Source organism: Staurois parvus, unplaced genomic scaffold (genome assembly GCF_062004578.1).
Source record: "Staurois parvus isolate SC_StPar_1 unplaced genomic scaffold, SC_StPar_1.0 ptg000203l, whole genome shotgun sequence".
Classification (NCBI taxonomy): Eukaryota; Metazoa; Chordata; class Amphibia; order Anura; family Ranidae; genus Staurois; species Staurois parvus.
The window spans coordinates 2,781,522-2,794,382 of NW_028317999.1; the positions used below are offsets into that span (position 1 = coordinate 2,781,522).

Here is a 12,861-nt window from a genome sequence, read left to right on the forward strand (position 1 = left end):
TAAGTCTTTTATTCATAGAAACTCCTGTAATTTTTAAATCTTGCTTCTGATTGGTAACAAAAATTTACACACCAGAATGTGATTGAAAAAATGAGTGTGTATTTATATTATAAGCTGTGTGTAGTGCAGGGGCGGACTGACAACTCATGGGGCCCCTGGGCAATAGGGGATCATGGGGCCCCCGTGTCCTTGCCCAAACTCAAAAAAGCCTATGAAAAAGGTACCAGGGGCATCTCATGGGGCCCCCTACTGACCCCGGGCCCTCGGGCAGTGCCCGAGTTTCCAAATGGTCAGTCCGCCCCTGGTGTAGTGTAAATACAAGGGCCTGTATAGCAGGAATTGCTGGGTCTCATAGTCTCATTAGTTTCTTTTTCTGTCTCAGAGTACTAAAATATATTTAGGCATAAAATAGATCACGCAGAACACAATGCTTAAAGACACTCTACAGTGTATACACAGAACTTCAAACTCACAGCTGATGAAGAGAAAGGCAAAATCCCTTATAAAGCATGGTCTAGTTTGCTCCAGCAGGGGAAAGTCCTTACAAAACTTGCCAAAACTACTATATTGTTACTTACATTTTGTTATTTTTAATACCTAGTGAAATAAAGAAAAAATAAAATAAAAATTTAAGCACAGAGGCCATAACATACTATTAACCACTTCCAAACTGGGCACTTTTACTCCCTTCCTGCCCAAGCCAATTTTCAGGTTTCAGCGCTCTCACACTTTGAATAACAATTGCGCGGTCATTCAACACTGCACCCAAACTAAAATGTTATCATTTCCTTCACACAACTAGAGCTTTCTTTTGGTGGTATTTAATTACCACTGGGTTTTTTTATTTTTTGCTAAATTAACAAAAAAAGACCGAAAATTTTGAAAAAAAACCCAAGTTTTTCTTTGTTTCTGTTATAAAAGTTTGCAAATAAATAATTGTTCTTCATAAATTTAGGCCGAGATGTATTCTGCTACATGTCTTTGGTGAAAATAACCCAAATTAGTATTTATTATTTAGTCTGTAGGAAAGTTATAGAGTTCACAAACTATGGTATATATCTGAAAATTGATCAAGTACTGACAGCCAATCTAATTTCTTTAGGTCCAAAAATGTCAGAACAGTACAGATATCCCCCAAATTACCCCTTTTTGCAAAGTAGACAGTCCAACGTATTTCATAAGAGGCATGGCAAGTTTTTTGAAGTTGTAATTTTTTTGTCATAATTTTTTGGAAAATGAAGAAATTAAAAAAATTATTTTCACTATTTTTTTTTTAACATACTGTCACCAGTGCAGTACAGCGTCATCATATAACTGGCATGGCGGTGATCAGGGACACTGACTGGTGACAATACGACAAAAATTGATATTGTTTTAAATTTTTTTTATTTTTTTATTATTTTTAAATTTTTATTACTTTTTTCTTTTTTTTAAGATTTTTTTTTCATATTGCACTATGACCAAAGTAGTATAATGTTACCATAGTAACATTGTACTACTTTGGGGGAGTGATTATTTTTTTTTTTCTTACACAATTTTCGTATAGCAAAGAATTACTTTGCTATAAGAAGCATTTACCTGAATTAAATCGATTCATTCAGGGTTTTTTTTGTGATTAGCTGTGATTTGGCCATGGCTAATCACATAATACAGCTGGGTTGTGATTGGCCCAGCCTGTGCAGCTAGACACACGTTTATGCAATGGATGGCATAAATGAAGCCATCCATTGTTTACAACTGTCATGTGACCTGCTGTGATTGGTCACAGCAGGTCACATGGTACTGGCAACAGGGCCGGTACAGAGATCTGTTATCGGCCGTGTCCGAGGTACACGGCCGGTGCCAGATCTTGCTACTGAGCGGCCCTGAGCAGTCCTGCGGGCATGCGCCATATGGTGTCCACACGGAGGGACTAGCTGTTTGCCTGGCCGCCATTTGGCTATAGGCCGGGCGGCAACTGGTTAATGTGCTGTGTCCCTTGTGCTGCTGGCTCCTGGTTTCTTTGAAATGTTCCTCCATCAATCTTCCCTTCCCCCACTTCCACTCTTTCTTTGCCCCTGTCTTCTCTGGTGGCAGGGGTTAAAAGAACTGAGGGAGCTGTCATTGGCCAGAAATCTCCTCCGCTGCCAGAATACACAGATCATCACTGCAGCCTATTGCCTTTAGTGCTGATTGAGTGGATATTATCCTACAGCAGGGGTATTGAATTAAAATTCAAGGAGGTCCGGTCACTAAAAGTTTTGTTTGGCCGAGGTCCGAATAGGGTCCCTAGATGAGCACTAGTGCCCTACAGAAATACCTTTACATGCACAATTTTGTTGTGCGTCCGGTGAGTGCAAGCACACCTCTTTTTCCTTACTCACAAGGAGTCACAAGCACCATATTTATCTGAATTTGTGAATGAGCTACTAATTATCCGCACACACTGGATGATACAAGCACATATCTATGGAAGAATCTATGTGGACTACTATACGTTTATATTGTGCATTTATGTCACTGGTTTTCGTCCACATAGGACGACGCACTATTTTCACTTTGTTGCGCTCCTTGGTAGCTCTGTCTCACTTATCACTTTATATTGCTATTTGATATTATTATTTTAGTGCTGCAAATTTGATATTATTTTGATTATTCATGTAATATTTACTTACGGGAGTCCATCTGCTCCTAGCTCAGGCATGCAGGCAGGAGGGTGTGCTTAGTTGAGAAAGCCCCTCCTCCCTTTCTGAAGAGTCTTGGGATGTGGAAACCAGGAAGTAAGTGAAGAAATTAAAAAAAAAAGTTTAAAACAAGCAAATATGATATACTTCTCTATCTATTTACTAATGCTAGCAGCAAAAGGATTAAAAATAGTCAATGTTGATTGAGAGAATGAAGTTCCGCTTTAAGAATGCAGTGAGGAAGTCCTCAGGTGGTTAATGATGCAATATGCTCTGAAAAGATAAAATAAACTTTTAAAACATAGTAGCATAAATGTTAAAAGACAGCAAACAAGAATGTACAGTATCTTTGTTTTTCCACATATAAAGCCCCTTTCACACTGACGGACCAATCAAGTTTGCCTATCCGTTTTTCAAGTGGACTCGATCAGACCATCAATTGCTGTCTATGGAGCGGCAGATGTCAGCGGACATATGTCGGCATCCAATCCTGTCCACTAAAAACAGACAGATGGGGATCCATTCCCCATCCATCCAGCAGATCGGTTCAGATGACAGTCGAATGGAAACAGACAGACGGCATGTTTCCATAAGAACCCCTATAGAGAACAGTGGGCGATGTCTGTGTCCACTCTACATAACGGAACGGACATGGACCTGTCATCCTCCTGCTCAGTGGGGATCAGCAGAGATCCCCCACTGAGCAGGCAGATCCGCTTGACAGAGTCCGCCTTGTCTGAAAGGGATCTAAAGACTCAAGCATACTGGGAATTTTTAAAGCTACGTCTAGGGGCGTCAGGCATTTTTGTTTCTGCTCCCAAGCCCCCCCTGCATGTTATCCTATGTGTCATTGCACACATAAGCGTGTAACAGCAATTCATGGCAGAAGAGTTGCAGGAATAAAAAACCCACTGCCAGGGCATCATGGAGCAGTGGAGTTTTGGCTGAAAAACCGCTTGATGTGCTTAAGCACATGTAAACATGCCTAAACACTAGGCGCATTTAGTGTTTGAGCGTTAATTTATTTCAATGGGCAGAATAAATTATTTTCTCTGGCCAATGAAATTAATTAACACCCAAACACTCTATGCGGGTAAACGCATGTAAACGCGGTACGCACTTTTCCAAGTGTCAAGCGTTTTTATGGTCAAAATGTTGCTGGCTTCTCGGGGAGTTAAAATTAAACATCCGTGAGCCTAAGGCTCAGTTCACACTACTGCGACTTTGCCATGCGACTTCCTGGCAGTTTGCTGGCGACTTGACTTTGATGTACAACTTTCATGCCATGTGGTTTTGCCTGAGTAATCTTCCTGTAATGTTGGATCCAAATCACATCAATATAGATGAGGATCTGACCTGGAGGCGACTTTCATTAAAATCTATAAGCACAAGTTGGATAGAAGTAGAACAGGAATCTCTTCTAAAGTCGGAGCAATGTCTTCGCTTAGGCAGGACATATACTAAAATTGGAATGATACAGAGAAGATTAGCATGGCCCCCGCACAAGCATGACACGCAAATTCGTGAAGCGTTCCATATTGTTCGATTTATCATCTTTTTGTGCAGAGTTCTTTCATATTGGTCCATACACCATGCCAGGGGATACCCCCCCCTCAGCAATCTGTTATGTTCTACCTCCGTAATATCGGTTATCGATCCTTTCCTCCCACTGTTATATTGCACTATCTTTATTTATCCACATGGATCATAACCACCTCTCTGATGTTTTTCTTTTGTTTCTGTATTTGTATTTGTTGTTTATATTTGCTATGCTCTGCTTGTTAAATTTATATAAAACAATAAAGACAAATTTGCCTTTAAAGTCGGAGCAACTTCGAGCAACATAGGATTTCACATGTCGGATCCCAAGTCTGATCTCAAGTCGCGGTAGTGTGAACCGAGCCAAAGGCCATGACTTGGGATCTGACTTGTGAGACCCCCAAGACACATGACATGTAAAATCCCATGTTAGTTAAAGAGAGCTGTCTTAATTAGCACTACTGAAGTCGCTCCGACTTTATAAACGGTTCCTGTACTACCTCAAGGCGACTTCTATCCGACTTGTGCCCATGGACTTTAATGGAAGCTGCCTCCAAGTCGGATGCTCATCTATATTGATGTGATTAGGATCCAACATTACAGGAAGATTACCCAGGCAAAGTCGCATGGCATGACAGTCTCGCAGCAAGTCACATCAAAGTCGTACTCAAATCACCAGGAAGTTACCTGGCAAAGTGACTTTCAGGTTGCAGTAGTGTGAACCAAGCCTAGGTCCGGCTTCAAACTGATGAAGTGCAGAATTCACAACAGTTTCTGTGCGATTTCCGCACCTCAACATAATCGCACCCTGTTCATACAAACAGCTGCAGGTGTGTATTTTAAATCCGAAATCAGTTTGCAAAACGCAGTGTGATGTGCAGAATCGGATCGCCTGGGTGTGAACGCCCATGCAATTCGATTCTGGTGCAGACAAAAAAAGGGTCCTGCACTTTTTTGGTGCGGATGCAGTACAATTCGAGCAATACAAAATGTATGGCTCAAATTGCACCACACAGAAATTGCATGTGATTTGCACAGGAATGCGGCGCCTGTGTGAACCCAGGCTTAATGTGTAAAAAAAAAAGAAAAACACATTATTGTTTACTGCAGGCATTAAAATTTCGCATCTAGACCTACTAGCCGGTCACTAAACTTACTCTCCACCAGTTTCCCCACCCAACCTTGCCCAGGTCCGCCCCCAACCCCACCCCTGGCCCAGCCCAAACCCCACCCCCAGCCCGCCTCCAACCACGCCCCCTTAAAGATTATGAAATTACATTTTTCTTTAGAATAAATAGTCCGAAATATAAAACTGTACACAGTATGTATATCCCAGCTCCCCTGTACTCCATTATAGTGATATGACATGTATACAGTAATGTATATCCCTGCTCCCCTGTACTCCATTATAGTGATATGACATGTATACAGTAATGTATATCCCAGCTCACCTGTACTCCATTATAGTGATAGGACATGTACACAGTAATGTATATCCCAGCTCCCCTGTACTCCATTATAGTGATAGGACATGTACACAGTAATGTATATCCCAGTTCCCCTGTACTCCATTATAGTGATAGGACATGTACACAGTAATGTATATCCCAGCTCCCCTGTACTCCATTATAGTGATAGGACATGTTGTATACAGTAATGTATATCCCAGCTCCCCTGTACTCCATTATAGTGATATGACATGTATACAGTAATCATAGTAATGTATATCCCAGCTCCCCTGTACTCCATTATAGTGATATGACATGTATACAGTAATGTATATCCCAGCTCCCCTGTACTCCATTATAGTGATAGGACATGTACACAGTAATGTATATCCCAGCTCCCCTGTACTCCATTATAGTGATAGGACATGTACACAGTAATGTATATCCCAGCTCCCCTGTACTCCATTATAGCGATATGACATGTACACAGTAATGTATATCCCAGCTCCCTTGTATTCCATTATAGTGATATGACATGTATACAGTAATCATAGTAATGTATATCCCAGCTCCCCTGTACTCATTATAGTGATATGACATGTATATAGCATGTATATCCCAGCTCCCCTGTACTCCATTATAGTGATATGACATGTATACAGTAATGTATATCCCAGCTCCCCTGCACTCCATTATGGTGATATGACATGTATACAGTAATGTATATCCCAGCTCCCCTGCACTCCATTATAGTGATATGACATGTATACAGTAATGTATATCCCAGCTCCCCTGTACTCCATTATAGCGATATGACATGTATACAGTAATCATAGTAATGTATATCCCAGCTCCCCTGCACTCCATTATAGTGATATGACATGTATACAGTAATGTATATCCCAGCTCCCCTGTACTCCATTATAGTGATATGACATGTATACAGTAATCATAGTAATGTATATCCCAGCTCCCCTGCACTCCATTATAGTGATATGACATGTATACAGTAATGTATATCCCAGCTCCCCTGTACTCCATTATAGTGATATGACATGTATACAGTAATGTATATCCCAGCTCCCCTGAACTCCATTATGGTGATATGACATGTATACAGTAATGTATATCCCAGCTCCCCTGCACTCCATTATAGTGATATGACATGTATACAGTAATGTATATCCCAGCTCCCCTGTACTCCATTATAGCGATATGACATGTATACAGTAATCATAGTAATGTATATCCCAGCTCCCCTGCACTCCATTATAGTGATATGACATGTATACAGTAATGTATATCCCAGCTCCCCTGTACTCCATTATAGTGATATGACATGTATACAGTAATGTATATCCCAGCTCCCCTGTACTCCATTATAGTGATATGACATGTATACAGTAATCATAGTAATGTATATCCCAGCTCCCCTGCACTCCATTATAGTGATATGACATGTATACAGTAATGTATATCCCAGCTCCCCTGTACTCCATTATAGTGATATGACATGTATACAGTACTGCATATCCCAGCTCCCCTGTACCCCATTATAGTGATATGACATGTATACAGTAATCATAGTAATGTATATCCCAGCTCCCCTGTACTCCATTATAGTGATATGATATGTATACAGTACTGTATATCCCAGCTCCCCTGTACTCCATTATAGTGATATGACATGTATACAGTAATCATAGTAATGTATATCCCAGCTCACCTGTACTCCATTATAGTGATATGACATGTATACAGTAATGTATATCCCAGCTCCCCTGCACTCCATTATAGTGATATGACATGTATACAGTAATGTATATCCCAGCTCCCCTGTACTCCATTATAGTGATATGACATGTATACAGTAATCATAGTAATGTATATCCCAGCTCCCCTGTACTCATTATAGTGATATGACATGTATATAGCATGTATATCCCAGCTCCCCTGTACCCCATTATAGTGATATGACATGTATACAGTAATGTATATCCCAGCTCCCCTGCACTCCATTATGGTGATATGACATGTATACAGTAATCATAGTAATGTATATCCCAGCTCCCCTGTACTCCATTATAGTGATATGACATGTATACAGTAATCATAGTAATGTATATCCCAGCTCCCCTGTACTCATTATAGTGATATGACATGTATATAGCATGTATATCCCAGCTCCCCTGTACCCCATTATAGTGATATGACATGTATACAGTAATGTATATCCCAGCTCCCCTGCACTCCATTATGGTGATATGACATGTATACAGTAATCATAGTAATGTATATCCCAGCTCCCCTGTACTCCATTATAGTGATATGACATGTATACAATAATGTATATCCCAGCTCCCCTGTACTCCATTATAGTGATATGACATGTATACAGTAATCATAGTAATGTATATCCCAGCTCCCCTGCACTCCATTATAGTGATATGACATGTATACAGTAATGTATATCCCAGCTCCCCTGCACTCCATTACAGTGATATGACATGTATACAGTATTGTATATCCCAGCTCCCCTGTACTCCATTATAGTGATATGACATGTATACAGTAATCATAGTAATGTATATCACAGCTCCCCTGCACTCCATTATAGTGACATGACAAGTATACAGTAATGTATATCCCAGCTCACCTGTACTCCATTATAGTGATATGACATGTATACAGTAATCATAGTAATGTATATCACAGCTCCCCTGCACTCCATTATAGTGACATGACATGTATACAGTAATGTATATCCCAGCTCCCCTGTACTCCATTATAGTGATATGACATGTATATAGCATGTATATTCCAGCTCCCCTGTACTGCATTATAGTGATATGACATGTACACAGTAATGTATATCCCAGCTCCCCTGCACTCCATTATAGTGATATGACATGTACACAGTAATGTATATCCCAGCTCCCCTGTACTCCATTATAGTGATCTGACATGTACACAGTAATGTATATCCCAGCTCCCCTGTACTCCATTATAGTGATAGATCATGTACACAGTAATGTATATCCCAGCTCCCCTGTACTCCATTATAGTGATAGGACATGTATACAGTAATCATAGTAATGTATATCCCAGCTCCCCTGTACTCCATTATAGTGATATGACATGTATATTAGTAATGTATATCCCAGCTCCCCTGTACTCCATTATAGTGATATGACATGTAAACAGTAATGTATATCCCAGCTCCCCTCTATTCCTTTATAGTGATATGACATGTATACAGTAATCATAGTAATGTATATCCCAGCTCCCCTGTACTCCATTTTAGTGATATGACATGTATACAGTAATGTATATCCCAGCTCCCCTGTACTGCATTATAGTGATATGACATGTACACAGTAATGTATATCCCAGCTCCCCTGTACTCCACTACAGTGATATGACATGTATACAGTAATGTATATCCCAGCTCCCCTGTACTCCACTATAGTGATAGGACATGTATACAGTAATCATAGTAATGTATATCCCAGCTCCCCTGTACTCCATGATAGTGATAGGACATGTTGTATACAGTACTTACTGTCCCACCGAGTCCCCCGCGGTGGTAGAGAGGGTGTCTCCTCTCAGTGGAGGAGAGCGGACCTCTCCTGCACCTGTCCCCTCGGCGGCGGTGCCACAGAAGCCGGAAACCGAAAGTTGTAAACCGGAACTCGGCTTCACAATGATGCTTGGAGCGCAGGTGCAGTCGCTCCATGCTTCATCTGTGCTCACCGCTCACCACAGAGAAATTTCTCCTCGCATTTGGCGGTCGAGCGAGCGAGCGGCTTTTTCAAGCCCTGGTTTACTGTATCTCAAATTATTATTATTTTTTTTATTTGCTGTGTTTATATATTCTTTTTATATTCTTTGCCTAGGCACAGGCATTCTTTGGTAATGCGCATTTTTGCTGAATTTTGGTGCACTTTGGGTGCCATTAATAAATCCTTGTGCCATAATCAAGTTGTGCCTTTTTTTACGTGTTTGCAGAAACATGCAGTTTTGCCCGTGATTATACTACACTCAGTATGAAGTGAAGCCTCAGGTATGAAAGGGTTAAACAACACTAAACAAAGACAAAGAAAAAATAACTAGTTATCAGTGAGAAGCTGTGACAGTGACCTGCTTGCAGTGGAGCAGTGATCAGACATCAGGCTATAGTTGTGGCTGTGGGTGAGCTGTCAGTGGACAGACAAGTTCTACCAGAAGTGGGTGAGGCCTGAGGAGTTGAACTATAGTCAGTGACCTTCCAGCAGTACAGAGCCCAGTGCAGGCTATTATAGGAAGGAAGCAGATCATGTAATAGAGATCATGGGATGTTCAGCTGGTGGGGAGAATGTGGGCATCCTGTGTTCAGCTCCACACATCAGGAAGAGCCTTGTGTAATGCGGAAGAGGCTGTGTATACTGTGCAGCTCACACTTCTCTATGTAGTGATCACTCCCAGTACTCAGCCACAAGTGACAGATCAGAATGGCAGGGACATCCTCCGACAAACTGGTACTTAAACTGGTGATGACTGGGGACTCCAATGTGGGGAAGACCTGCATTATGACCAGATACACAGAAAACATCATCCCATCCTATATCTCCACTGTAGGTGAGTAGTAGTAGGGCTTTTACATTGCACAGGTTTTGTAGATATGCTTCTCATGTCGATGTCAGCTGTTCCTGATTTGGTGGGATAGTCTCGATTTTGTTTGATAAGATCCTGGAAATGGCCTCATAAATCAATAATGACGATGTGCTCAAACAAAATCCATTCTTTTTGGCATTTTGAATGCTTGGTAGTCCTTAACACTGCTGTGTTGCGGTTTGGCCACAGCACAGTGTTTCCTGTGGTTTTCATGTGGGTTACTGGTGGTTTTCCATAGACTTCTATTATGTCCTGTGTTTTTGGTGTGTTTTCTGAAGTTGCATCAAAGATGCAGCATGCAGAACTTTTTGTGCACTTTCAGAAAATGTGGGACATAACAGAAGTCTGTGGGTAACCTGCACAAACATTAGTGGGTACACTGTGCTGCGCCCTCGCTGCATTTTGGCAGTGTGAAAGTGGCCTTGTCTAAAAATAATCCATACACATCCACTACCAGTAATTCAATTTTCATGAAATCATTTCGTACTGTGCTTTTCTGCCTCCTTGTGACATCTTCCTTGAGCTCCTGAATCTCTCCTTTCCCCTCTCACTTCCATCTGTTTGCAACAAGCAGTGCACGTTAGATAAACAGTGGTACCATAAAGGATTAACGTAGCCACCATCTAGCACGAAGTCAGATCACACCAGCAAAAAAAGGAATTAGGAGATTTGATGGAAGCTGGGAGTTAAAGTGATACTAAACCCAGGAGCCTGCATTCACTATATCTGGTCTCCCACAGAACACACTACATGGAAATGCAATTATTAAATATAAACTGCTAAATACCTTTTCTCATCAGCAGTTAGAGCAGTCTTGTGACTTCAGCAGAGCACTGGTTAAAGCTTGTAGGAGGAGTTTTCTTTCTGTTCTAGGAGGATTTGAAACCTTTGACCCTCTGTCTGAACAGTGCTGATTGGCCCTGTGCTGATCACATGCACCCTACCAAGAAAAAAACAAAACCTCTCTAGCAATACACACCAAACTGAGCATGTGCATGTGACCACGGGTTCAGTCTGTATCAGCTGGTCATTCCAACAAGAGGACAGGCAGAGAAGAAAGGATCAAACAGCCTTTTTACACAATGCAGATGATTAACCCCTTAGGTTCCACAGTGAGAATAACAAGCATACTTTACTGCATATACAGACTGATTTTACGGTTGTGGGTTTAATAACACTTTAGGAATACATACTTGTGTAGATTTATTTTTAAACCAGAGTTTAGTGTCACCTTGAAGCTGAATTCCAGGTATGGTTTGTATTGCATAGTATTGTAAATATACATATGGCATACCTGTGAGATTCCTTTGGAAGTGGAGAAACCCTGTAGTAGTTGCCACTGCTTCACTGATTGCTACTGTGCTCCAGGTGCTGTCTAGTGGCTGTCCTGCTGCATAGTGGACACAGGGGGTCACCCACGTGGTATGGGCACCATTTACAGAATGCTTTGTATTTTCTCAGTGCATACAATGTGTTCTCTGATAACAGAGACTGGGAGGTGACATCACAGTCTTCACTTCATACAGAGAATGTAAGAATTGATAAAAATACAAAGTGTTCTGTGAATGGCACCCCTGCAGATAAGGCAACCCCCTTTTTCACTAAGCAGGACCTGGAAGACCACAGCAATTGATGTTGTAGTGGTGACTTCTTCAGTGATTTTCCACTTCCTCGGTGGTCCCACATATACATATAATAAACTTCTTTTTTTTCTTCTTTTTGCTATAAATGATCACAGGGGTGTGGACATTTTAAAAAAAAGTACTTGCCCAGGGACTAAATCAGTGTCCCAATCTACTTGTCCCTCATGACAATCTACCTATCCAGATCATTTTTTTTTTCACCAAAACCGTATTTAAATCGGAGGTGATATTAGGAATGTTTTGAAAACAAAAGGGGCTTTCTGGTGATTAAACATTTCATATCTTTAACATTGTGCTGTTTATCTCCTCCTCCCCTTCCTGCCTGTCTCCAGCACCGCACCCGGGGACTAGCAGGGAGCAGAGAGACCTTGCAGTGCACTGATTAGGTGCTTGTCAGGAAAGAGGAGTGTCCGGCTTATCCTTTATCCCTTTCGCTCCCAGGGCCATTTATGCGTTTTTTGCACAAGATTAAAAAAATTATTATAGGCCTGAAGATTACACAAAACCCTCAAATATGATATATTTTCTCAAATCAGAGACTCTAGAGAATAAAATAGTGGTAGTTCCAATTTTTTATGTCACACGATATTACCGCAAAAGTTAGTTAGTTTTAGGGCACAAAAAAAGCAATACTATAAATGACCCTATGTTTTGTAAAATATAAAAGATGAGGTTGCAGCGAGTAAATAGATATCCAACTTATCAAAATTTGCATGCACTCAACAAACTTCAGTACCCTATATTTTCTATAGGTAAATCTTTTAAAGCCCCTTCTAGGTCATCAGTATAGTGTTACGGAGTAGGTCTGGTGCTAGGATTATTATTCTCATTCTGGCGTGCGTGCCGATATGTGACTTGTATATCGCAATCCACGTGTTCATGTGTAGGCGCCCCAGCGTGTGCTTTTACGTTTGT

The 12,861-nt window shown here is 41.0% G+C and overlaps 1 protein-coding gene and 1 non-coding gene across 2 annotated transcripts in view; both read left to right on the forward strand.

The window, feature by feature from the left end:
* The first annotated feature begins 4,099 nt into the window (after window positions 1-4,099).
* Window positions 4,100-4,206, forward strand: LOC149461409 (U6 spliceosomal RNA). The gene has a single exon (XR_016312871.1). It is a non-coding gene; the product is annotated as a U6 spliceosomal RNA (small nuclear RNA).
* Window positions 4,207-9,918: 5,712 nt separating this feature from the next.
* LOC149461410 (ras-related protein Rab-10-like) overlaps window positions 9,919-12,861 on the forward strand; it is a 56,418-nt gene continuing 53,475 nt past the window's right edge. The window contains exon 1 of the mRNA XM_089678354.1: window positions 9,919-10,267. Coding sequence (XP_089534480.1) covers window positions 10,141-10,267 — 127 coding nt within the window. The 5' untranslated portion in view covers window positions 9,919-10,140. The remainder of the gene's footprint in view (window positions 10,268-12,861) is intronic.